This window comes from Rhinatrema bivittatum, unplaced genomic scaffold, assembly GCF_901001135.1.
Source record: "Rhinatrema bivittatum unplaced genomic scaffold, aRhiBiv1.1, whole genome shotgun sequence".
In the NCBI taxonomy this organism is placed as follows: Eukaryota; Metazoa; Chordata; class Amphibia; order Gymnophiona; family Rhinatrematidae; genus Rhinatrema; species Rhinatrema bivittatum.
The window spans coordinates 54,639-81,839 of NW_021821124.1; the positions used below are offsets into that span (position 1 = coordinate 54,639).

General features: G+C 46.0%; 1 protein-coding gene across 1 annotated transcript in view; it reads left to right on the plus strand.

The window, feature by feature from the left end:
- The window catches only part of LOC115082474 (cytochrome P450 2D17-like), a 59,542-nt gene extending 37,596 nt beyond the window's left edge, over positions 1 to 21,946 (plus strand). Inside the window, exons 5-9 of the mRNA XM_029586699.1 lie at positions 10,033 to 10,206; positions 12,484 to 12,625; positions 16,615 to 16,802; positions 17,863 to 18,004; positions 20,692 to 21,946. Coding sequence (XP_029442559.1) covers positions 10,033 to 10,206; positions 12,484 to 12,625; positions 16,615 to 16,802; positions 17,863 to 18,004; positions 20,692 to 20,870 — 825 coding nt within the window. The 3' untranslated portion in view covers positions 20,871 to 21,946. The remainder of the gene's footprint in view (positions 1 to 10,032; positions 10,207 to 12,483; positions 12,626 to 16,614; positions 16,803 to 17,862; positions 18,005 to 20,691) is intronic.
- Positions 21,947 to 27,201: the final 5,255 nt, after the last annotated feature.

The following is a 27,201-nucleotide window of genomic DNA, read 5'->3' on the forward strand; positions in this document are numbered from 1 at the left end:
CCCCCTAAAATTCCCACTACGTCTTACTATCAGGGGTGTCTTACTATCGGGGAAACACGGTATCTATGCCCATCCCTATTCTACTATTACTCTTTAACACACCTATCAGACCAATTCACAAGATGTGCTCTGCTACATTCCAAACAACCACAATAAACTGTCTCATACCTCTGCTCTTTATGGCTGTCCCCTTTGTGATCATTAATCCTATAATGATTGCAAATTGATACAACTGCAGTTGTAATTAACTTTGTCATTTGCCTTGTGGCCATTGTTTGTTTGAAAAAAGATGGAATATAAAATAAACAAATAACGAGAGCTTAGAGTAGTGTAGGTGGGACAACTGAAGAGATTGGATGGACCAAATGATCTTTACTCATCCAAAGGTACTATATAACTTTGCTAGCTCAAATTTAAAAATTGCATAATGCAATGCAGCATGCACTGTGTATTTTCCCACAGATAAGCAGGCTGAATTAGCCATACTGCCTGGGGAGCATCCTCCGGTCCCCTAGGTGGCGGAGCTCCTCAAAGCACACAACTGTGCTCTGTGTGACCTCTCCCCTGTGGCTCCCAGCCTGCCTCAGCTGCGAGAGCCCAAAGACCCATCAGTTAGGAGCACTCCAACCATCTCCACCACTAATAGTGGGAGGAAGACTCTCCCATTTTTACCATCTCTGGAAGGTAATAACTATCATCAAGGAAAACATCCTCAGACCACTTTACCAGAACTGCATCTGTCGGCTTCCCATCTCCTTGCAGGATCAGGGATCTCATTTCCCATTTTTTCTTATGACCAAGACGTCTGGAGGAATTTACCTCATCTGGGGGCTGCAGATGCCCAACAGATTCCCTCACAAGGGGAGGGTCAAAAGGACCTTCATCAGAATACACTCTATCCCCTTCATAACCCAACGTCCGGAGAAGTGCGTGACACCCAAAGGAGGTGCATACCAGTTCTTCCATCTACCGTACCTCTGGGCAGTGCCCCCACTTCCAGCTCAATGGACACTACTTCCATTACAAGGTATTTCCACTTGGACAGGTGCTGTGTCTGGGTGTCTTCATCAACTTCTTAGCTGCATTTAAGGCCCATCTCAGAAAAGGGGAAATACAACTGCTTCCTTGTCCTATCAACCGATGATGGGTTGCCCTAGACCCATCCCCCCTGTCATGGACAAAGACCATGAACACGGGGAGGGATCTCCAGGGGATGTACCCTACGCTGATTGCAGGCACCTCGAACAGCTCAAGAACAGTCAAATTCAGCGGCGCCAAAGGAATCATCAGGTCAGTGCTTGCGACCCATTCCGGCTACCCCAGCAAAGACCATCTAATACAGGACATGTCCCTCATCTTATATATGGAAGGACGGCGATGTGTCTTAATTCCCATCCCGCTCATGTTGAGACCCGTCCAGAAGCGAATACCGGACAGAGCGGGTCTCACTCTTACAGTTCTGATGTGGCCCAGGTGACCGCGGTACACCCACCTAGCCCATCTATCCAGCAGGCAGACAGAGCCCCTGGGACACACTCGGGACCCGCTACTAGGAGGAAGAGGATCCCTGTGCTTTTCCCTCCATCTGATAACGTGGAGATTGAGATTACAGTATTAACATACCTGGATCTGCCGTTTCCAATTTAAGATGTATTGGTGTCCTCCAGGAAAAACTACCAAGCCAAGTGGATCAGATACTCGAAGTGGTGCGGAGAGCATGGAGTAAATCCCTTCTCCTGCCCTCCGGAACATCTGCTGGAGTACCTTCACTCCCTGTATCAGGCGGGACTGGCAACAGCATCTGATGTGGCCCAGGTGGGTGTACCGCGGTCACCTGGGCCACATCAGAACTGTAAGAGTGAGACCCGCTCTGTCCGGTATTCGCTTCTGGACGGGTCTCAACATGAGCGGGATGTCGTGCCATCTGCTCGTCTCTAGATTCATGAAAGGCATTCTTCGGTTGTGCCCACCAATCCAAAAGTCGCCAGTTCCATGGGATCTCAACCTAGTGCTAGAACAGTTAATACTACTGTCCTTCAAACCTATGGACAGCAGTCACATAAGGTATCTCTCCTGGAAAGTCCTCTTTCTCGTTGCTCTTACCTCAGCAAGGAGGGTTAGTGAGCTGCAAGTGTTGGTTCACTCTTCACCATACCTGGAGTTCTGTCATGAGAAAAATGACATTAAGAAGTCACCCATCCTTCCTTCCTAAGGTGGTATCAGCATTCCACCTTAACCAGACAATCATCTTACCAACCTTCTTCCCAAAGTCGCAAAGATCTGAAGCAGAAAAACGGTTTCACACAGGCTAAGGCACGTTTGCAATTCAATCACAAGCAACGTACACATTCGGAGTCCAGGGCTTCTCAACTCTGTTTCCTTCAACCCAAATGCTCCTGGACTCTCTGTCTCCAAGAGAACCCTATCATCTTGGGATCTCCCAAAGAATCTTGTTCTGTTATGACAGAAGAGCAGAAACCTTGTCTGCCTCACCAAAAGCACACCAAGTCAGCGATGGCGGCCTCAATCGCCCACCAAGTGAGGTACCCATCCAGGATATATGCAAAGCCGCCACATGGTCATCCCTGTATACCTTCACGTCACACTTTTTTTCTCAATTAGCAGGTGGTGGCAGACACTGGTGGGCCGAGCCATCCTTCTGGCAGGAACAACTAAAGAGACTGTTTGCAGCAGTGTACCAGGTTGAACACCCCTTCTACAACAATCAGAATGGACTATGCACCACTTTCAGAGACCATGTGGTGGCTCAACCTTCCAGCTGGGGACTCCCAGGCAGTATGGCTAATTCAGCCTGCTTATCTGTGGGGAAAAAAGCAAGTTTGCTTATGGTGTTTTCTGTAGATAGCAGGGTGAATTAGGCATGCTAACCCACCCGCCTCCCCAGACAGTCTCCTAACCAGAGAGTTCAAGCTTGGATAACAGACTGAGGCAGGCTGGGAACCGCAGGCGAGAGGTCACACATGGGCTTTGAGGAGCTCCGCCACCTAGAGGACTGGAGGATGTTCCCCAGGCAGTATGGTTAATTCACCCTGTTATCTACGGAAAACACCATTTAGGGTAAGCAAACTTGCTTTTGCTAACTCCCATGAGCACTTTTGATATACTTCACAAAATATTACGGACACATTTTTATCATATGGTGCTTGAAAAATGATGTACACATGCACAGCATTGCCAAGTAATGTGTCAGGTATCAATTTTGATAAAATGGTACATCATACATGTGCACTTTTGAGTTGAGAAACTGAAGGGAGAATATGCTGGTCATGGTCACAAAAGAAGTTTTTGGTAATTCTAGGGACATCAGAAACATGCTTAGTTTGGATTTCTGAGTGGGCCCCTAAATTATGGAATTCTCTTCCAGATGAAGTCCACTTCCAAAAGAGTTATATGACATTTAGGAAAAGTATAAAGACATAGTTGTTTAGGGAAATTATCCTTAATTATTAAAAATTGAACAGGCAGCTTCAGAGTTTCAGCAAGCAGGCAGCATGAGAACAATTGTATATTTGTGTTTATATTTAATTATGGTGGTGTATTTTAAATATTGTTTTGTTATGATGATTTTTTGATTGTCTAATTTCAGGATTTTTTTTCCATTGTATTTTATTTGGTTTAATATTCTGCCTTTCAGGCACTTAAAAGCAGATTATTCAGGTACAGTAGGTATTTCCCCATCCCCAGAGTCAACAATCTGGCTGGTACAGTAAAAAATGCAGGAGAGCCGGCACTCTGTGTTGATTGCCCAGGCACCACTCCTGGGTGCGTGATTCTCTATTTTAGATAAGTAGCTGAATTAGCCATGCTGTCTGGGTACGTCTTCCGTGCCACTAGGTGGCAGAGCTCTCTAAGTCTCTCAAAGTCTTTCAGCCAGATGCTCCCTCCTGTATCCTGACAGGATTACGTCAGTCTCCTCAGTCAGTATTTTTCCACGCGACCGTTAGGCACGCGGAACTCTTTCTCCAGAGAGTTTCTATTCTGTGAGGAAAAAAGTCTTCAAGTTTAAAAGTTAAAAAACACACAGGTAAAACTACTACAGGATCCACGACTGACATGCCTCGTCCAGGATTCAAATTCTGTGGCAAGTTAATGTCGGCGACAGATAGCCACATCTCTTGCCACTTCTGCCTCGGGACCCACAACCAGACGACTTGTGAAAATTACAGGAGAATGTCCCCTCAAGACCGGGGTCAGAGAGAACATAATGAGCTGAGATCTAGGACTTCGGGCTCTTATGCCTCTTCAGAAGTCTCTGTCCGATCGGTTCCAGCTCCAACACTAAAGAAGCAGACCCCCTTGAAGCAGAGGGCCTCTTCCATCGAGCCCCCCAGGTCAGGTCATTGACCGTTAAGCGCCAGCCGAAAATCGGCTCCGAGCATGGGGTATGCGTTGGTGGCATCACAGCCGCATGCTTCACCGATGCGGGCGTCGAGATTGATGCATTGGATCCGGCTTCGAGCCCAAGCTTCGAAGCACCGATGCACCAGGAACAGATCGACACATCGATGCAGGAAAGTGCTAAGTTACCGATGCAGACACCTTTACTCGATGCATTCGACGCTGCATCAACGCATTTGACACAAACTCCCTAAGAAGCATCACTCAGGACACAAAAGATGTAGAGAGGCTTCACCAACACTGGAGATGAGTTCTCGTCAACCCACATCTCCACTTCCTATTTCAGACGAGTCCCCGCTGTCACCTGGGACACTGTCTCACATTTCCATTGACTCCAAGGGTGCTGATGATTCTCCTTCACAAGAGGATCTACTTCCACCATTTCTTCCACCCGTTATAAGACCCTTACCAGATCAGTCTGTCAGGGTTTGCAAATCAAGCTATTTCTCAGATTACTACTCTTCTGACTCAATTTCTGCAGTCAATAGAGAAATCTAATTTACTACCACAACTGCTTCCTTCCATACTACAAGCAGATCCGGTAAAACCAACAAAGGTTCCTGCGGTGTCACGGGACGTCTCAACCTCCCCAGCGTCTCACTTGGAGGATTCCTCTTCCAATTCATCAACTGGCTACCCGTCTGACCAAGATGAAATACCTCCGGAGCCTTCTTCACCATCAGAGGACCTTACCTATTCTCAGTTCATAGAAAAGGTTTGTCAATTACTTAACATACAGACCAAGAGGATACCGGATCCTCGTAAAAGACATGCTAGGTATCCTAAAGATTTTGGACGTGCCAGCTGAGCCAGTGGCCCTTCCATAACACATGGCTTTGACAGCTTTAATGGAGAAATCTTGGGATACTCCCTTGACAGTTCCTCCAACATCTCACAAAATTGACCTCAAATACAGAATGAAAGATTCTCCTTTCTATACTACTGTTCAGCTTCCACACCAGTCAGTGATTAGTTGAGTCGGCAATGCAAAAGACTCGAAAATCCAGAATTCATTCCAACACGCTGCCGACTAAAGATAATAAGACATTAGATGACTTCGCAAAGTCGTCATATTCCTCTGCAATGGTCAATGTCCGCATTCAAAACCATCAGTTTTACATAACACAATATCTCTTCGAGAATCTGCAGGCATTGCAACCACATCTTCAGTAATCTTCTGCAGACACTTCCTTACCTCCTCAATACTATAACCTTGAGGAAGGCTTGCATCATTTACTGAGATCCATCTACGATGGCTTTGATGTTTCGTCTAAGACTTCAGCAAATGGCTTGGCAGCCAGACGCCTGGTTACGATCTAGTGCCATAAGGGATGATGTCCATGACAAGTTGGCAAATTTACCATGTCATCCAGAAAATTTGTTTGGAGATCAGTTCACTGATACTGTAACAAAACTCAAAGAGCAGAAAACGGTAGTTCTTTCCTTAACATCGCCGCAACGTCAAACTACTTCATGATGCCAATATTGTGCCTCTACTCCCAATCGTAGGTCTTCCTATAAGACCTTTAAGCCTTACACCTACTATAAGACTCAGAACAATCAGCTATCAAGGCAACAGGCTTAGCAGCAGCAGCCACCTCGCCAGTGTACTAGAAATCCTAGACAGCCACGGCAGCAATCCGATCCTCAACCCGCAAAGGCCCAGTCGAGTTTTTTAAAGATTATAAAGCCACCATCACCACCTGTCGGAGGAAGGTTGTCCAAATATCTTCCAGCCTGGAATCACGTTACGTCGGATCAATGGGTCTTATCAATAATACAGCAGAGCTATGCCCTCAATTTCTCATCCCTCCCAACCCTTCCACACTGGGTTCCTCAGAAACCATTCATAACTCACAAGGAGCATATCCTACAAGAAATCCAAGTTCTCCTGCAGAATCACTGCATCCAGGAGCTACCTTCCCAGGGATTTCATCAGGGATTTTATTCCCAATATTTCCTAATTCTCAAGAAATCAGGAGGTTTACATCCAATTCTGGACCTACGTTACCTCAACAAACACCTCCACAAGGAGAAGTTCAAAATGACTTCTCAAGTCCATTCTTTCATCTCTTCAACCCGGGGACTAGATGTGCTCACTGGACTTGAAAGATGCTTATGCTACATACCGATGCTCCCCAGTTCCTGCTGTTACCTTTGTTTCCAGGTGGACAACCATCATTTCCAGTACAAGGTTCTTCCATTTGGCCTGGCTTCGGCCCCCAGGGTTTTCACCAAATGCGTGGCGGTGGCGCACCTTCGTCGACAGGGGGTGCAAATATTCCCCTATCTAGACGATTGGCTCCTAGTAGCATCCAATCCAGTGCTACTATGGACGAATCTTCTATGAACAATTTCTTGCCTAGACAATCTAGGACTTCTGATCAATTACGAGAAGTCTAAGCTGGAACCCACTCAAACTTTACAATTCATAGGAGCCTGTATCAATACGATCCAAGACAAGGCTTTCCTACCTCACCCGAGAGCATTAGCTCTCTCCACACTGTCTACAACTCTACTTCATAGTGCAACAGTACCAGCTCGACAAGTCCTCACTGTTCTGGGACATATGGTGGCAGCCATTTACGTGGTTCCACACACATGCCTTCATATGTGCCAACTACAATGGACTCAATATCTACAGCCATTGTCCACACCCGTTTCCTTGACAAACAGCATGAAGCGGGACCTATGATGGTGGTTGCTCCCACTAACACTTTCAATGGGTTCCCTACTGAGACCCCTTCGACATCAGGTGATACTCACAGAGGATGGAGAGCTCATCTGGAAACATTCCAAACGCAAGGTCTATTGATCTCGAACAAACGTACACTACATATCAACCTTCTAGAGCTCAAAGTGGTGGAAAATGCCCTTCAAGCCTTCGAGAATTCCCTACAAAGAAAGATAGTCATGGTGCACACAGACAACCAAGTGACCATGTTCTATATAAACAAAGAAGGAGGTTCATGGAAGCTCTGCAAGGAGGCAGTTCAAATACTGGAGTGGGCACACCAAAGATCCATCTCACTATAGGCAACTTATCTGCCAGGGATTCACAATTCCAGAGCGGACAAACTCAGCAGAATTTTTCATCCACATGAATGGAAGCTGACCATATGTCTTGAAGACATATGGTCAGCTTCCAAGACACTTTGCAATGTGGGATCTCCCTGCATTCGATCTGTTTGCAACAGAGAACAGAAAGCTGGAGAACTTTTGGTCAGTTTAGCCGAGCCCTCTCAGACTAGTTCCAGATGCCTTTCTCATCGATTGGTCACACGACCTACTCTATGCATGCCCTCTGATGCCACTCATCTCTTGCACAATCCAGAGATGTATCGAGGACCAAGCGGATCTGATCCTAATCGTGCCAGCATGGCCACGACAGCCATGGTCCAGTTACCTGCTGCGACTATCAATCCACAACCCAATTTCCCCGGGTGACAATCCACACCTTCTCACCCAGGACAAGGGAATGCTACTACATCCTCTTCACTCCTTCCAACACATCACGGCATGGAGATTGAAAGGCTCGCTTACCAACGCTTAAGCATTTCTCCTATCCTTCAAGACATATTGTTGTCCTCTGGTAAGTTTGCCTGGTCGACAGATTCCTAAAGAAAGTGGTCTCTCTACACTTCCTGATGTACATCATTGGGTATTGACCCATTAACTTGCCCGCCTGAACGGCTTCTCTCATATCTCCATCTGCTTTACAGCAAGGGTCTTGCTACCTTCTCGCTACGAGTACATTTAAGCGCTATAGTTGCTTATCACACACCTCTAGATGGAGAACCTATTTGTCATACCTTAGTTTCCCGATTTATGAAAGGAGTATTACACCTCCGTCCACCTGTACGCAAACCACCGGTACCATGGGACATTAATATTGTTCTTGAACAGCTGATGTTTTCGCCCTTTGGACACTTGTCACCTTCGCTACCTCTCATGGAAGGTGCTTTAACTTTCGCAAGGAGAGTTAGTGAGTTACAAGCTTTGGTACACTACCCTCCTTATCTGCAATTTCACCATGACAAGGTGACCCTGAGCACTCACCCTAAATTTCTGTCAAAGGTGATCTCCAGTTTCCATATTAACCAGACCATCACCTTACCCACATTCCATCCAAAACCTCATACTAATGAGAAGAAGTAACACACCTTGGATTGCAAAAGAGTACTAGCGTATTACAAAAAATGCATGCCTTCACAATTATTTCTTTCATTCAATCCAAACGCACAAGGGCATCCAGTGAGAAAAAGAACTTTATCTACATGGATATCAAACTGTGTACAGTTTTGTTATCAACAAAGGTCGCAAACTTTATCTGAAACCCCTAAGGCGCATCAGGTGCATGCTATAGCAGCCTCACTCGCCTCGCTACATCAAGTACCTATCATTGACATCTGTAAAGCAGCGACATGGTCATCGCTTCACACCTTCACATCCCACTATTGTTTAGAGAAACAAATGGTGAATGATGCTCTAGTGGGGCGGACTATCCTACAGAAGAGCACAGATTCCATATAATTACAGCCTTCATGGGAACTGTCCGCTATGTTCATCATATTGAGCAAAAAGAAAAGTAAAGTACCTTGCTTGCTCAATACGTCAGCTGGGGACTCCCAGACAGCATGGCTAATTCAGCTGCTTATCTACATGAAAAGAGCTAGTTTGCTTATTGTAAACGGCGTATATAGCAGATGAATTAGCCATGCTGACCCGCCCGCCTCCCCGGACAGTTCTAGCATACCTAACTTGCTTTGATACTGACTGAGGAGACTGAGGTAATCCTGTCAGGATACAGGAGGGAGCTCCTGGCTGAAAGACTTTGAGAGACTTAGAGCTCTGCCACCCAGTGGCACAGAAGACGTACCTAGACAGCATGGCTAATTCATCTACTATCTACGGAAAACACAGTTTACGGTAAGCAAACTTGCTTGTCACGCTAATAAGGAGGCGCTAGGGTCAATAACGCATCCCTAGCACCTCCTTATTAGCAAAGAGGTGGCTGACAGCAGGTCCCAACAACCAACGCTCTATTTTACCGGTGTCTGTTTCCGAACCTACGGACAGCCACGGGTTAGGAAAATGGACGCCGGTCAAAATGAGCATCCATTTTTCTAACCTGCTGACTGGCAGGCAGATTTTTTTTTTTTTTTAATTTTTGTTTCTTCTGACTTAATATCGCTAGGATATTAAGTCAGAAGAAACAAATTTAAGGATCTAGGATATTAAGTCGGACAGTGTACAGAAAAGCAGTATTTTGTTTTTCTATGCACTTTTCCAGGTTGCTCAGAATTTATCTCCTGTCCTTGGGCAGGCATTACTTTCAATATCCCAGGCAACTAATTAATAGGCTCATAAACATTCATTTGCATGTGATGAGTGCTATTAGTCTTTGGGGGGGTTGGTCGCACGTTTTCAACGCAATATTACCCCTTACAGCATAAGGGGTAACAGATGCGTGGCCAATCGTGTGGTAAATGGTGCGCTTGGCCAACACACCATTCTGTATCGGCCTGAATGCCTCTTTAATATCCCCGTAGCTCTTGCTTCCAGCTCTTCTATACTTGCTGTAGATTTAGGATCTTTTCCTTTGTTTCCTAGATTCTAAACTTTGTACCCTGCCTAAGGCATGTGCCTGGGCCTCATCAGAAGCTTATCCAATGCATACATGATCTCTTTGGTTTCATAAAGGAGATCATTAGAGAGCACAAGGAGAGCTGGGACCCAGCCCAGAAAAGGGATTATATTGATGCTTTTCTGGAAGAAATAGAAAAGGTAAATATCAGTGGTTAAAGATCATCTTTGGAACTGTTGTTTTTTGGGGGTTTTGTTTTTTGGGACTGCACTCTTTTCCTTTTTCTTCTCTCTCCTCTTTCCTTCTTCCCTTTTTCCTTTTCTCTCTGCTTTTTTCCACTCTTGATCAGTCTTTCTCTGTCATTTTTTTCTCATAACCTGTTTTTCTCTTCATCGTTATCACTATCTTTGTTTCACACTTTTCCAACAAAAGAGCTCAAGCATGTTACAGCAGGTCGTCGTTTACTAGGGATGTATATTCATTTATTATGAATGCACTAAATTGGATGAATGAGACCATTTTCAGGTTGTTCTACATGGAATGGACAAAAAATGGTCTCATGAAAACACCCTAAAATTTTCAGGCATTTTCTTTTTTGAAAACAAAACAAAAAAAAACAAACAGGCTTCCAGCCCTTCTACCATTCCCCCCCCCCCCGCCGCCCCCAAAAAAAGCCTTGGAGCTTAGACCAAGTCCAGCCAGGGCCTGCCTGGGCTCCTCTGACCCCTTCTTGCCCTGTAAATCCAGTCTCTGGGCCCAGGTCTACCTAGTTGAGTTGAGCCAAGGCCAGCCAGGGCCTCCTTGAGACCCTCTGAACCACTTTGCCTAGTTTGCCAGGGCTGGGGATTTCCCTGACCCTCTTCTTACTGCTTCTGTGGAGAGGGGATGCTCATTGCTCCTACCTGCACCATTTCCGTTTAAAAATGGCGCCGACTGCCTGGAGTGGCATCACTTTGGAGCCATCCTCAGGGTGACCTGGGATATCTTTTATTAAAGGAATTGGTGAGGGCAGGAGCAATGGGTATCGCTGTCGCTACCAGCATCACAAATCTTAGTGATGAGACTAGGGGCACTTTTTTATCCTGGGTGAAGTGTGGCCAATTGGATTTGTCTTTGTGCTTCTGTTTGTACTTAAGTAGCAGTGATTACCTTGCTGAGATGTAGTTTAGATGTTGTACAACAAAGCCATCTCTTGAACATACTCTGATACGGCTAGAGAATTTTAGACTATCTGACACAAGGTCCTAGTCCATAGAATACTATTCCAAGAGAATCAAGGCTGATGGAAAATTATCTTGGCTTTAGAAAGCTCTGTAAACCCTGGATTTTTGATGATGCATTTGATTAACCTTTGTGGATAGTATGATGTGCTTAGGTTCAATTGGCCTGCAGTTTTTTAAATCTGTGGATTTGGGTTATAATCGTCTTTTAAAATTATCATTAATGGTAAGACCTGGTGCAGGTTGGCTTTGACTCTAGGACTCAAAGCCCAATATATATATATTTTTTTTTACTTAGTCTGAAAGTAATCAGATTTGTGTGGCTTGGTCTCTCTCTTGTAGATCCATGCTGCTTTGAATTTTGTAACTCACTAGAATGAAGATGCCGTACTATCGTTTCTTTTAGGGATGACTCCATTGAGTTATCCACCATGGAGGTCAGGCTAACTGGCCATGTAATCCCCAACATCCTCCCAATTTCCACTGTTATAAAGAGGGACATCAATTGCCCATCTCCAGGAGCTGTAGCCAGAGTGACTGGAGAGCTCTTCGGTGAAGCTGCCAGAACCTTTTTGAGCCCCCTTAATATCCTGGTACTGCCTGGTCCTTTTTATCTCTGTTTTCCAATATCACCTCTTCATTTCCTTTTCTCAACTTGTTTTACTGCATAAGCTGCTTTTTTCCCCCCTCCATTTGCACCTTTGCTGTCCTTGCTGTCTTTCTTGCTTCCTGCCGCTTTCCCATAAATGCTTTCCTGTCCTCTCCTTTCTGTGACTCCTTGTGAATGCTAATCATTATGGGAGTCATTTTTCACACTTCCCACATAGCAGCAATGTCCACGAGTGCTTTTTACCCCAGGTCTTTTGAACCAATTTTCAAAGTCAGTGTCGCTTTCATTTTTTGAAATTACCAAAGGAAAAAGTGCCCAGAGACTTGCACCTGCCTTTTTCTGTGGATATGTTTTCTGACTGAAAAGTGCCTGTAGTTTTGAAAATCCAAAAGCCAGCAGCACTGGTTTGTCCCCGACCCAAGCGTGCCCCAGGAACATCTCCACAAAAATGCGGGTAAAAGTGGGCTCGTCGTGGACCTGCACGTAGTTTTACCTGCTTACAGGGTGCGTAGCTTTTAAAGAGATCACTTTCATGGGCAAAATGTTTGCCCTTAAATTTTCTGCCACCTCTTATGAAAACCATATCTGTCTTTTATTTATTATTATTTCCCCCTCTTCTCTTACAAACCTCATTTATGTTCATGCAGGCTAAAGAGGACTCGGAGAGCAATTTCAAGGAAGCCACCCTGGTTGCTATAACTAGTGACCTGTTTGCAGCTGGCACGGAGACCACCGCTATCACCTTGCGCTGGGCACTGCTGCTCATGATTCTCTACCCGGACATCCAGAGTAAGAGGGTGCAATGGAGGGAGAAAGGGGGTTATAGAGCATTACAAGCTCTGGTACAAACTGTGTCAGGAGCAGGAATATCTGGGGAAAATCCAAAGATGAGACAAACCCATCTCACTTTTTATCTTAGAAGACTGTCGCACAAGATGTCACAGGTCATTGGAGATCTATTAAAAGGGATTACTCTGGCACCTTGGGTACCATTCACAGAGCAATAAATGAAGAGACCGTGCAGTCTTAAACATATCTGAACTTTGAAAAGCTCTTTCCTTACCTGATATGTTCCTTATGATATGCATCTAACGCGTTGAAATCTAGAGGCATCCACTGCTTTGTGGCATGTAAAACAATGCCCTGTACAATATGTGCGTGTGTATATATATATATATATATATATATATATATATATATATATATATGTATACCTGTGTATGTATAGTAATGCATTGTGAAAATGTTAAAGCAGTTCATGAAAACTGAAGTGCATTGCATTGTTACCTCTTTCTTGATTAACAGGAATAGACATTTTTAGAAATGCTTGGAGAGATCAACTGGTTTCAGCTCCTATGATGTGTGAGTGTCAGATCTAGGTTTTACTGTGACAAAGCTTATTACCCAAAAACTTTCAGAACGTTATGAAATGGGAGCTGAAGTCCTAGGATCCCCCCTCTCCCTCCACCAACCCCATTACCTGTTTCTTATAAGCAGGAGCAAGGTAGTCTTTCTGGAAAAACCAGGATCCCAATTCATAATTATGTAAGAGTTAAACAGGGCAGACTCTATCCCAGGAAAGGCTGCAATATCTCTTCTCACTATCAAACAAGTCATACAGGAGCCACATTCAAGATTTATTCCATCACTGTAACTAATTCTGTGAAAAATGGGGAGTGGTCACTATTCATAGATCAACTCCATCCCCAACACAGGTTCTGGAAAAAAGGTGGTAAATGAAATGCTAATCTTATTTTTATAATTGGACTCTATTATGTTTGCAAAGATTTACTATTCAGTACTAGTATCAGAACACAGTTGTTTTCTCAGAATTCAGAGGTTGCAGAATGCATTTGCACTGCTGACTTTATGCATGACTTCGGGGAAAGTTACTTTCTCCCTCTGAGCGTCTGTGACCCAGGTGGAATGAGGTGGTTGTCTTGATATATTTTTCCCAATTATCAAATGTTGTTTTAAAAAATATTAAATGCTGATACATTCAGCAACAGATTGAATAAGCTAATGTTCATCTGGCCTATGCTATAATGATGATTCTGGTCCTGTTAAAACACACATATAATGAGGCGGATTTTCAGAGCCCTGCTCGCCTAAATCCGCCCAAAACCGGGCGGATTTAGGCGAGCAAGGCCCTGCGCACCGGTGAGCCTATTTTACATAGGCCTACCGGCGCGCGCAGAGCCCCGGGACTCGCGTAAGTCCCGGGGTTCTCCGAGGGGGGCGTATTGGGGGCGGGCCCGGTCGTCGCGGCGTTTCGGGGGCGTGTCGGCAGCGTTTTGGGGGCGGGTACAGGGGCGTGGCTACGGCCCGGGGTGGTCCGGGGGCGTGGCCGCGCCCTCCGTACCCGCCCCGAGGTCGCGTCCCGGCGCGCAACAGGCCCGCTGGCGCACGGGGATTTACTTCTCCCTCCGGGAGGCGTAAATCCCCGGAGAAAGGTAAGGGGGGGGTGTAGACAGGGCCGGGTGGGTGGGTTAGGGAGCGGAAGGGAGGGGATGGTGAGAGGAGGGCGTTAGAGGATTCCCTCCAAGACTGCTCCGATTTCGGAGCGGCCTTGGAGGGAACGGGGGTAGGCTGTGCGGCTCGGCGCGCGCCGGCTATACAAAATCAATAGCCTTGTGCGCGCCGATCCAGGTTTTTAGCAGATACGCGCGGCTCCGCGCGTATCTACTAAAATCCCGCGTACTTTTGTTGGCGCCTGGAGCGCCAACAAAAGTACGCCAATTCGCGCATTTTGAAAATCTACCCCAATGAGCGCAGACAGTAGCATAATCCTCATTTGGTGATTTATTTGAGTTTTATATACCGTCATTCGGTAAAGCCATCATAACGGTTTACAAGGTTCAACTTGCAATACATTTAACAATTGAGCAAAAAGTATAACAGAATGCATATTAAACACACATGAGAAACCTCCAGTTACAAAGATATTAACTAGAACTAGCACTACGGATTGCACAAAGGGGGTTGTCCCTTTGGCGCGCCCCTTCAGCGCGCGACGCCTGGTGCTCCAGCGCCGTTTAATTGTCCAGCGCTGTCATCAGTGACGTCGGGGGGGGGGGGGGGGGCAGGTCTCCCAATCGGAGATCTTACATGGCTCTTCCCTTTTCAGTTCCAGGTGAATTCTTACTTTGTTTTTCTTTTTTTCTCATGGTTGTAGGTATTGCAGGGTGCTGCCTGGTGGTGGTGGGTGGCCTCCCTGAGTGATGGTGAATGGGTAGCAGAGCAACCCTTGCTTTTACTAGTGACTCTGGGGCAAGGCCGAGTACCTTTTAGCCTTCCTGCCAGAGTTAAGAGGATAAAGTCTCATGCTGGCAGGTGGATGAACTCCTTGAGCCAACAGATGGCAGCAACAAAGCTGTCCCAAGAAAATAAGCAGTGGGGTCAGAGCTCCCCCTGGCCTTTTACCAACTTGAAGCCTCTAGAGGAGGATGGGGTTTCCAAATGCTGATTTGACCCTCGCCCCCAATTTTCCCATTGGTAAAAAAAAAAAAAGTTGTAAAATACAAACATGACCAACCGTATTTATAATTCATTCATTTTCACACAAAATAAAAAATACAACAAAACATTCATGTTTATGTTTTAGTTTAAAAATTAAACTCCCCAAAATTTTTTTCTTGACTTTCATTGCAGAAATTCAAAGAAAAAAATCTAACAGATGTGAAATTCCACCCTGTCTAACACTGTCCCCTAAAATTCTTCATCTTCTCCAGCCCACACTCACTCGCTCTACAGTGGTCTCCAGCGTAGAAAGGGGCAGGAGCGATTCCCAGTTGTTGCAGCCCCGCCAGCTCCAGTTTGAAAATGGCCAGCCCTGAGGCCGGCAACACTGTCTTCTGGCTCCTTAGCCCACGGTCTTGCGATAAAATGGCATTGACCTCGGGCGGGTCAGCGCCACTTCAAACCAGGAGCCGGCAGAGCAGAAACAACTGGGAATCACGACTTCCCCTTTGCACGGCAGAGCCCCAGGGGAAGGGGTAAGTGTGGTCTAGGGAGTGGGTGGCAGGAACTGTTTACTTTTCATTTATCTTTTAGAGGAGGGGTTAATGTACTCTTCAGCAACTGAAACCAAAATAAACATTAAATAAACAAAAACCTGAATAAAACAAACCCCTGAAACGGGGAAAGTCCTCTCCCCTACCACCAAGAAACACATTCCTATTTATAATCTCTCTATAGAGTTATAAATACAATTATTTTTTTCAAAGTTTAATAGCCTGCATAGGTTTGGAGGCTTTTCATGCACATTGTTCCCCTTTGAAAATGAGCAGCCACAAAGCCTGCACACCCCAAAGAGTCCCACCCACTTTGCACCTGCTATTTGTGCATGGGGGCAAAAATAAAATCACCGCTCTGCACATGATTTTACTCCCCTGCAGCCCCCGACCTAAACCCATACAAGCTGTGTTTGAGGAGGGTGATTTTCAGTCAGGCCACTTTTACCCTGTTAAATACTTTTGTCAAAATTGCTCTCTTCAAATAGTTTAAAAATTTCCGTACAGGGTTGTGGCAGACTGTGAGACTTTCTGCCGCCTCATGCCTGCAGGACAAAGCAGGACCGTGCTTCCTAGAGTAAAGGTGGCACACTGGGGATGGACAAGAGCAAGGTTGGGACCATAGGAAGCACAGTCCTGCTGCCAGCAGCCACCCAGAGGCTCTCATCACACCCATATTGCCTTTGAAACCTGCACACTTCATCCTCTGTATAGATGGAGCTCTGTCCATCCCCCCGCCAGCGTAAAGTCTCCCTGTGTTTCCAGGCAGAGTCCATGAAGAAATTGACCGGGTGATTGGCAGAGACAGGAGACCCGTGATGCAGGATCAGGTGGACATGCCCTTCACCAACGCCGTCATCCATGAAATTCAGCGCTACGGTGACATAATTCCCATGGGACTGCCTCATTTCTCGTACAGGGATACCGAGATCCAGGGCTTCTTCATCCCTAAGGTTCGTAGAAGCATAGAATCTGACAATAGATCAGGGCCTCTGGGCACGTCCCAGCTGCCCCAAATTACTGCTGTATCACAGAATTTATTTTCCACTGTGACAGATCGGCGATGTTTGATATGTCTTCTGGAATTTCTGTCACTGCTTCTACCACTTATACTGAGAGGATGTGCGATACTTAGCCACCTTTTCTGTGAAGGACTCGTCCTACTCTCGACTTAATCCCTATCCAGCCTCAAATCATGACCTTTTGTTCTAATCTAGAACTTATTTCCTATTGAAAAAAATATTTACCTGTTGTGCATAATTTGTGCTTCAGGTATTTGAATGTCTGTGTTATTCCCTCCCCCCACCACCACCATTCTTTTAGGCTCACAAGTTTTGTTAAATCACACTCCTTAGCAAGACACTTCCCAGTGGGGAGTGTCTGAAAACACTATCCACTCCTAGTCTCACTGAAATCACACATTCAGGGTCTGAAGACGCTGATGTGTATAGCAAAGGATACTATGGTGACACTCGTACACATACCATGCTGTGTAATCAGGAAGGCCACGTTCTGTATCTTAGTATGGATCAAGCTTCACATAGATTTCTTCCCATGTTCTCTGGCAGGGGTAGGTAACGTCGTCCTGGAGTGCCACAACTAGGACTGGTTTTCAGGATATCCACAGTGAATATGCATGAGGTACAATTACATGCACTGCTTCCATTTGTATGCAAATATAGTTCATGCATATTCAATGTGGATGTTCTGAAAACCAGACCCGAGCTGCTTACCCCTGTTACATCGCATACTCCTTCCCCCTTCCTGGAGCACACAGGTTAAGAATATGGCATAAAACTGTCTTAGACTCTCGAATATCCCAAGTCCTCTGGTCTAAAATAAAATCTTTTAGCAGGCTCTTTTCTAGGCTTAAAGTAGCATCCAGTGAACATGAATTCTGGGAGTAGTTCTGATTTAGATGATTAGATCTTTGGAGCAGCAACCCAGTAACCATGCAGTTTACCTTGTACAACATCAATCTTGTTTTGTTTTTTTCTTCCCTTGGTATTAAAGGGGATGACCATCTTCATCAACCTATCCTCAGTCCTGAAGGATGAAACCTATTGGGAGGAGCCGCACCGGTTTTACCCCGAGCACTTCCTGGATGCAGAAGGGCAGTTTGTGAAGAGAGAGGCCTTCATGCCGTTTTCTGCAGGTGAGTATCGAACCTCTCTAAGATTTGGGATGCCCAAGAATTTTATTGGAGGGAGGCTGATTTTCCTAGACACCTCAACTCAAAGACCTTCCAGACCCAGATGTAAGTCATAGAAGTTGAGTCTTTCTGAGTATCCCTATTTCTTCAAGTGTCTCCTCTCAAAAGCCAGGCCGCTAGACAGAAGCGATCCACCTGGTCAAAAAATATAGGACCCTGATGCAGCAGGTTCGGAAGATGGCCCAGCCGTAGGGGTCTTTCCACTGCTAGATTGACGAGATCTGCAAACCAGGGCCGCCGGGGCCATTCCGGAGCCACAAGAATTACCCATCCTGGATAAATCTCTATTCGCCGAAGAATCTTGCCTATGAGAGGCCATGGAGGGAACACGTTCAGTAACATGTCTTTTGGCCACAGAAGCACCAGAGCATAGATTCCTTCCGCTCCCTGTTACCGTCTGCAACTGAAGAAGTAAAAAGCCTTAGCGTTCATCCGAGTTGCCATCAGATCGAGATGGGGCACCCCCCATCGGGTGGTGAGGGACATCGTATCCAGGGACAGCTCCCACTCTTCGGGATCCAGCTTCTGGCGGCTGAGAGAGTCCACCTGAACGTTGTCGACCCCTGCAATTTGGGATGCCGCAAGCATGGATAAGCGTTGTTCTGCCCAGGCCATTAGACATTGCGCTTCGAGAGCCACTGGATGACTTTTGGTTCCGCCTTGGCAGTTGATGTAAGCCACCGTCGTCACATTCTCCAAGAGAACCCTCATGGCCCTGTTGCGGAGCAGGGGAAGAAAACACTGCAACGCCAGCCACAGGGCCCTGGTCTCCAAACGATTAATCGACCACTGGGCTTCCGTCGCTGACCATTGTCCCTGGGCCGACTGAGACTGACAGACTGCTCCCCAGCCAGAGAGGCTGGCATCCATGGTGACTATCACCCACTGAGGTATCTCGAGGTCCACCCTACGCGTCAGATGCTCCAAGGTCAGCCACCAACCAAGACTGGATCTGGCGGAGTCCGGAAGTGTTAAGAGGATATGGAAATCCTCTGACATTGGGTCCCAGCGGGACAGTAACGCTGTTTGTAATGGTCGCATATGCGGAAAGGCCCATGGAACCAACTCCAGAGTGGATGCCATGGAGCCAAGGACTTGCAAATAATCCCAGGCTCTGGGCACCGGGAGGTCCAGGAGACTCCCAAATAACTTATTAGCTATTTTAAGGCTTGTTGCAGATTGGCCCCTTTGTATCTTCTGACCCCCAACAGACCTGGATTACTGTCAACAAATGCATTATTGCTAACTGAATCTCAGATTGTATGTTCCATAACATTAAAGCCATGGCTGCCTCAGTGGTTTCCCTGGGATCAGTCTTTATTGAACAGCTACCTGAAGCCCTGTACATACTTTTGCATCCCATAAATATGCCAGGTTTTTTGGATATCCATAATGAATATGCATGAGAGATTTGCAATCACCACCTCTTGTATGCAACTATCTCGTGCATATTCATTATGGACATTCTGAAAATCAGGCCTGTTGAGGGCCGGAGTTGGCCATCCCTGCATTACTGCCTAGATCAGCGCTTCTCAACCCAAATCTATCTCATGTATATTCATCTTGGCTATCCTGAAAACCTGACCAGCTAGATGTGCCCCAAGGACTGGGTTGAGAAGTACTGGTCTAGATGCTGTGCTGGAGGGACAGCAACTGTAGCCAGTCAGTACTGTGAAACCTCTTTAAAAGTTAAACAAATTTGTGGCAACGTCTTCCTGCAAACACCTTTTCATTGGGTTGTGTGGGAAGCTGAATACTAGGGACTACAAAACAATCTGCAGCTTGGGATTCTCCACAACTGTAATTGAGCTTCCTGCTTCTCCACTGAGGAAATTTAAGTGTACCTAAACTGCTTTTCTGTGCACCCTCCGACTTAATATCATGGCAATATTAAGTTGGAGGTCCCAAAAGTTAAAAATAAAAAATAAAAAAAAATAAAAATTTAAAAGCGGCTCGCGGGTTGAAAACTAGACGCTCAATTTTGCTTGAGAACCGATGCTGGCAAAATTGAGCGTCTGCTGTCAAACCTGCTGACAGCTGTCGCTCCTGTCAAAAAAGAGGTGCTAGGGACACGCTAGTGTCCCTAGCGCCTCTTTTTACCGTGAGCCCTAATTTAAATATTTTAGTTTACTGAATCGCGCGCACAGAATACTGGCCTGTGCGCGCACCAGGAGAGCGGGCGCTTGCATGGCCATGTGCAGTACACTCCTCATTCAGCAGAGCACAATGGTTTTATTTCAGAGCTATGGCATTTTCATCCTTTGTGCCATTGCATATCACCATCCACAAGTGTGTGACTGACTTGTCCTACTATCCATGTAAAGCAACAGTTACTGGTAAGTAACTTAAAATATGAGAGAGGAATAAATCAGGCCAAAGGAATGTACAGAGGTATACAGCACATTAGGCAGATGGTGATGGATGTGGTACAAATACTTCAGATTTGAAATAGTAACTATGGAATATGTGCAAAGAGGTGGAGAGATGGGCAATAGTAACAGGAGAATAGAATGGCTGAGTACATCTTTCATTACATCATTTGAAAACAAAAAAAATTACAGAGCTGAGTTGAAGTTTTTATTTCTTTCCTCTTCTGTCTCTTCTTCTCTCCCACAATCTCTCTCTGGCAGGTCGCCGCGTGTGCTTGGGGGAGCAGTTAGCCAGGATGGAGCTCTTCATCTTTTTCACCACCCTCATGCAGTGTTTCACCTTCCTCGTACCTGAGAACCAGCCCAGACCCCGAGAGGATCCTGTCTATGCATTCATGTACAGCCCCCACCCCTACGAGATCTGTGCCAAACTGAGATAACCTCCAGTGAAGAGCAGCTGCCCAGCAGGGTTTGCACGCCAGGACTTATTTTATATAAACTGCACGCAGGAATGGAGAAGTAAACATGACTCAGCAATTGTAATGACCCTTTGCCCTAGCTAAGACAGGCAGGTTAGTAAATTAGGGGAGGTGTCATTTGATACAGCTCCTCCCTTTGAGAGTGCTGGGTTGGCCATGCTCCTTGTGGTATAAAAGCAGCTTTCTCCCTCAGAGCGTGGGGCAGTGTGGCTTGAGTTTAGAGTTAGGAATAGAGTGGTTGCTTCAGTTGAATTTTGGGCCTACTTCTGGGAATCAGTCACCCTGCCTGCAGTTGCTGGAGAAAAGGTCAGGAAGCTGCCTTTCCAGTTCTTGGCTGGTTGGGTTGTTTTCTGGTTTGTGTTTTCAGGATTTGCAGTTGTAGGAAACCATGTGAGACCCTGGTTTTGGCCTGGAGAGAAATTATAGAGAACTCTCTCCCTGGGGAGGTCCAGGATAGGGAAGACCTGCCTCTCTCTAACCTATTTGAGGACAGAGATATGGTGGTGCCTGATGCAAGAGGATTCCGGTGTTTGAACTTGGTTATGGGGAAAGAAATGTTTGTGTTAGAATACCTGGGAGGAAGATTTTGCTGCCCCCTTTCTGCCCTGAAGGAGGAACATAGAGAGAGCTGTGGTGTTCCTGGTTGGATCCTTTTTCCATTGAGGGATCCTGAGTGACTGAGACATTCTGGAGAACTGTGAGTAAGACCAAATTTGAAACATTCGGAAGACACCCCACCCCCACTTGGAATCTTCTGCACCTTGGGGAAGTGAGATTTTGGGACTCTCACTGTGCAAAGACCGTTTTACCATTACCAATTTGAAGGATTTCCCCCCCGGCCACTTGGGAGCCTCACTTTTTCTATACCCTGGAGGGTGAGTGTTTCCCTTGCCCTTTGTAGAGAAAAAACACCCTTGCACAGATAATGGAAAGACTGAAAACTGTAAATGCCTTTTGTGATGCAAAGAACTGATATGAGCTTTGCCATTATTTCATACAAGAACTACTACAGTAAAGATTAATTTTTGGACACTCACCCAAAGTTTCCAGTGTAGTTATTGGCACTCGTATCACTGATAGTGGAAAGGAACTTATGCCTTTCCCAAGTAACAGAGTCTGTATCCCCCTGGCTAACCAGTGCCTTAGAGGAGAATTACCTTCCCCCTGCCTGTAAAAGAACCCAGTCCTGGGGTCAAAGAGGCTTGTGTATGAGAGAGATTGGAGTTCGGACAATGACCCAGGAAATCTATGTTCCCATGCACCAATGCAAGCTGCAAGCAGGGGTTATATTTTACATACCACAAAAGTAATTAAGTGAAATGAGACAGTGGTCTTTGCCTAATTATATATAATTTTCTCTTGCATCACTAAAACTGTATCACCACTGGCCCCTTTTGTTTACAATATCAGCCGAATGGCTAAAGACTGTAAATACATGGAACCTAATCTCACTACTAAAGCTCATTTCTCCAGAAGTAGGGTTTTGTTTTCTTTTATTTGGACTCAGCAATTTCCTCCTGTTCCTTTGTACTTTCAGCTCAGTCTGAACCAGGGCTGGGATCCGGTGCCATGTTACACTAGACATGCAGTAATGATCTGCAGAGAATTGAGCCATATAATATCCTCTATGGCAGTCCTCCAGCAGAGCAGCATCAGGTTATATCCTGAAAGTCTGGAATCTGCCACACAAATATGGTGTCTGATGTCTCAGTGCCCTGGTAAACAAAGAACCAACACAATTCAGGAAACACATACCTAAGAACATAAGAATTTGCCATACTGGGTCAGACCAAGGGTCCATCAAGCCCATCAGCCTGTTTCCAACAGAGGCCAAACCAAGCCACAAGAACCTGGCAAGTAACCAAACACCAAGAAATCCCATGCTACTGATGCAATTAATAGCAGTGGCTATTCCTTAAGTCAATTTGATTAATAGCAGTTAATGGACTTCTCCTCCAAGAACCTATCCAAACATTTTTTAAACCCAGCTACACTAACTGCCTGGTGTAGCAGGAAGTGATCCTGTAGCAAGGACCTGCTCTCCAGGTGTGTATTGTCCTCTCGCACTGAGATCAAGTCTCCCAGGGCTACTGCCCAGGAGGGAAGGGTTAAGCAGCCATCATAGTTGGTGATTCAATTATTAGAAATGTAGCTAGGGTGGCTAGTGGACATGAGGACCGCCTGGTAACTTGCCTGCCTGGTGCAAAGGTGGCAGACCTCACACATTACCTAGATAGGATTATAGACTGTTCTGGGGAGGAGTCGGCTGTCGTGGTACATGTGGCCACCAAGGACATAGGAAAGTGTGGGAGACAGGTTCTGGAAGCTAAATTTAGGATTTTAGGTAAAAAGCTGAAATCCAGAACCTCTAGGGGGTAGCATTCTCTGAAATGCTTCCTGTTCTACGTGCAGGTCCCCAGAGGCAGGCAGGGCTCCAGAGTTTCAATGCGTGGATGAGACTATGGTGCAGTGAAGAGGGATTCAGTTTTGTAAGGAACTGGGGAAGGGGGAGTCTGGCACTAACTTTTAAAAAGGAGATAGAGCAGCTTTTAAACTAGAACAAGGGGGAAAGCCGACAGTCACTCAGCAGTGCATAGTTTGGAGGAATGTATCCTTGAAGGATAATAATGAAACAGGAGAGTTAGGGCATCCCAACAGAGAGGTTCCAATAAAAGCAAACATAGTCCATGTGCCTATATGTAAAAAATCACTTAAGCTAAAGATTTCCAAATTATCCCTATCAACTGAAAAGCAGGTTGTTAATACAAACAAAAAACACACTTTGAAATGTGTGTATGCCAATCCCAGAAGTCTAAGAAGTAAGATGGGAGAGCTAGACTGTATAACAGTAAATGAGACTGACATACTTGGCATCACAGACCTGGTGGAAGGAGGATAACCAATGGGACAATGCTATATCAGGGTACAAATTATATCGCAATGATAAGGAGGATCAACTTGGTGGGGGTGTGGCACTTTATGTACAGGAGGGTATAGAGTCCAACAGGATAAAGATCATACAAGAGACTAAATGCTCAGTAGAATCTATTAGAGATGTGAATCGTGTCCTCGATCGTCTTAATGATCGATTTCGGCTGGGAGGGGGAGGGAATCGTATTGTTGCCGTTTGGGGGGGTAAAATATCGTGAAAAATCGTGAAAAATCGTGAAAAATCGAAAAAACGTAAAATCGCAAAACCGGCACATTAAAACCCCCTAAAACCCACCCCCGACCCTTTAAATTAAATCCCCCACCCTCCCGAACCCCCCCCCAAATGACTTAAATAACCTGCGGGTCCAGTGGCGGTCCGGAACGGCAGCGGTCCGGAACGGGCTCCTGCTACTGAATCTTGTTGTCTTCAGCCGGCGCCATTTTCCAAAATGGCGCCGAAAAATGGCGGCGGCCATAGACGAACACGATTGGACGGCAGGAGGTCCTTCCGGACCCCCGCTGGACTTTTGGCAAGTCTTGTGGGGGTCAGGAGGCCCCCCCCAAGCTGGCCAAAAGTTCCTGGAGGTCCAGCGGGGGTCAGGGAGCGATTTCCCGCCGCGAATCGTTTTCGTACGGAAAATGGCGCCGGCAGGAGATCGACTGCAGGAGGTCGTTCAGCGAGGGTTCCGGCGCCTCGCTGAACAACCTCCTGCAGTCGATCTCCTGCCGGCGCCATTTTCCGTACGAAAACGATTCGCGGCGGGAAATCGCTCCCTGACCCCTGCTGGACCTCCAGGAACTTTTGGCCAGCTTGGGGGGGGCCTCCTGACCCCCACAAGACTTGCCAAAAGTCCAGCGGGGGTCCGGAAGGACCTCCTGCCGTCCAATCGTGTTCGTCTATGGCCGCCGCCATTTTTCGGCGCCATTTTGGAAAATGGCGCCGGCTGAAGACAACAAGATTCAGTAGCAGGAGCCCGTTCCGGACCGCTGCCGTTCCGGACCGCCGCTGGACCCGCAGGTTATTTAAGTCATTTGGGGGGGGGGGTTCGGGAGGGTGGGGGATTTAATTTAAAGGGTCGGGGGTGGGTTTTAGGGGGTTTTAGTGTGCCGGCTCACGATTCTAACGATTTATAACGATAAATCGTTAGAATCTCTATTGTATTGTGTTCCATAACGGTTTAAGACGATATTAAAATTATCGGACGATAATTTTAATCGTCCTAAAACGATTCACATCCCTAGAATCTATATGGGTAGAAATCCCACATGTGTTGGGTAAGAGTATAGTGGAAGGACTATACTACTGTCCACCTGGACAAAATGGTCAGACAGATGATGAAATGCTAAGAGAAATCAGGGAAGCTAACCAATTTGGCAGTGCAATAATAATGGGAGATTTCAATTACCCTAATATTGACTGGGTAAATGTAACATCAGGACATGCTAGAGACACAAAGTTCCTGGATTCCAGTGGGAGCACTGAGAGGAGAGGATCACCTTGCTGGTGGCTGAAAGGAATCAGTAAATCTTTGCTTGGGACATTGTCTTTCTCAAAAGTATTGGGGCAAAGTTAACTATTTGGGAATATTATTTAGTGTGTTTGTGCTTTTAATAGTCAGTAAGGCAGCGAGTAAACAAGTCAGACTGTTTGTATTTTTAAATGGTCAGTCAGTAAGGCAGCTAGTAAGCAGTAGTTAGTGTTTGTTTAAAAAAAAAAAAATTAGCCAGAAGCTAGTAATAAGCTAGGAGCAGTGTATACCTAAGTAAAAAGGTTGAAAAGTTTAGTTCAGCTACTCACCTTGGAAAGGTGTTGAGGTAGTGTGATTTGGTTTGATTAGGTACCAACACTTGATAATCAAGAGAGCAGTGAGTCACTCTGGCTGACTAACTGAAGTTAGACTGTTTGGATTTCCCACCCCTTGCCCACCCACCCCTAGCTCATCCTTTAATTTATAGGCAGGTGCCACATTCACAAAATAAAGAAAAAAAACCCAACAAAAACTTTGAGAGTTTGATCAAACCCCTGTAGGCCACTACCAGACATATATAGTGAATTCACTAATACCTTTAAAGGACGTTAATTAGACACATTCCTACTCCCGTAGCAACCTAAACCTTAACTAGGAACTGAACAAAATTGAGATGAAGGCAGCAGCCCAGAAGCAAGAGGGGGGCTTCCCAGTCTTTTGCATCAAGTGTCACATGTATGATTTTTTACCCGCCGGTGGGAAATTGTACATGTGATGCGATGCAAAGAGCTCCTGGCTCTCAGAGAACGAGTCCGATCTCTGGAGGCTAGAGTGGCAGACCTGGAGAAGCTGAGGCAGACAGAGAGGTATATAGATGAGACCTTCAGGGACATAGTAGCCAAGTCCCAACTTCAGACTGGCAGCCCTGGTGCTGCCTTGGAGGAAGAAGGTCTCATGATTGGAAGGCATCAACCTGGTGCAGCAGAAAAGGATCCTGTAGCAAGGACCTGCTCTCCAGGTGATGCATTGTTCTTTCGCACCAAGGATATCTTCCCAAGGCCTACTGCCCAGGAGGGAAGGGTTAGGTCGACCGTCATAGTTGGTGATTCGATTATTAGAAATGTAGATAGCTGGGTGGCTGGTGGCGTGAGGATTGCCTGGTAACATGCCTACCTGGTGCGAAGTTGGCGGACCTCACGCATCACCTAGATAGGATTTTAGACAGTGCTGGGGAGGAGCCGGCTGTCGTGGTACATGTGGGCACCAACGACATAGGAAAATGTGGGAGGAAGGTTCTGGATGCCAAATTTAGGCTCTTATGTAGAAAGCTTAAATCCAGAAACTCCAGGGTAGCATTCTCTGAAATGCTCCCTGTTCCACGTGCAGGTCACCAGAGGCAGGCAGAGCTCCGGAGTCTCAATGCGTGGATGAGACTATGGTGCAAGGAAGTTTTGTTAGGAACTGGGGAACCTTTTGGGGAAGGGGGAGTCTCTTCCGAAGGGATGGGCTCCACCTTAACCAGGGTGGAACCAGACTGCTGGCGCTAACCTTTAAAAAGGAGATAGAGCAGCTTTTAAAGTAGAACAAAGGGGAAAGCCGACAGTCGCTCAGCAGCGCATGGATCGGAGAGAAGTATCTTCAAAGGATACAAGTGATGCATTAGAATTATGGCAGCCTGACAGTGAGGTTCCAATAATAAGAAAAGTAGTCCAAGTGCCTGTAACTAAAAACTCACCTGATTTAAAAAATTCTAACTTATCCCTATATATTAAAAAGAAGAATGAAAATGTAAACAAAAAACAAACTTTGAAATGTTTGTATGCTAATGCCAGCAGCCTAAGAAGTAAGATGGGAGAATTAGAATGCATAGCAATGAATGATGACATAGACTT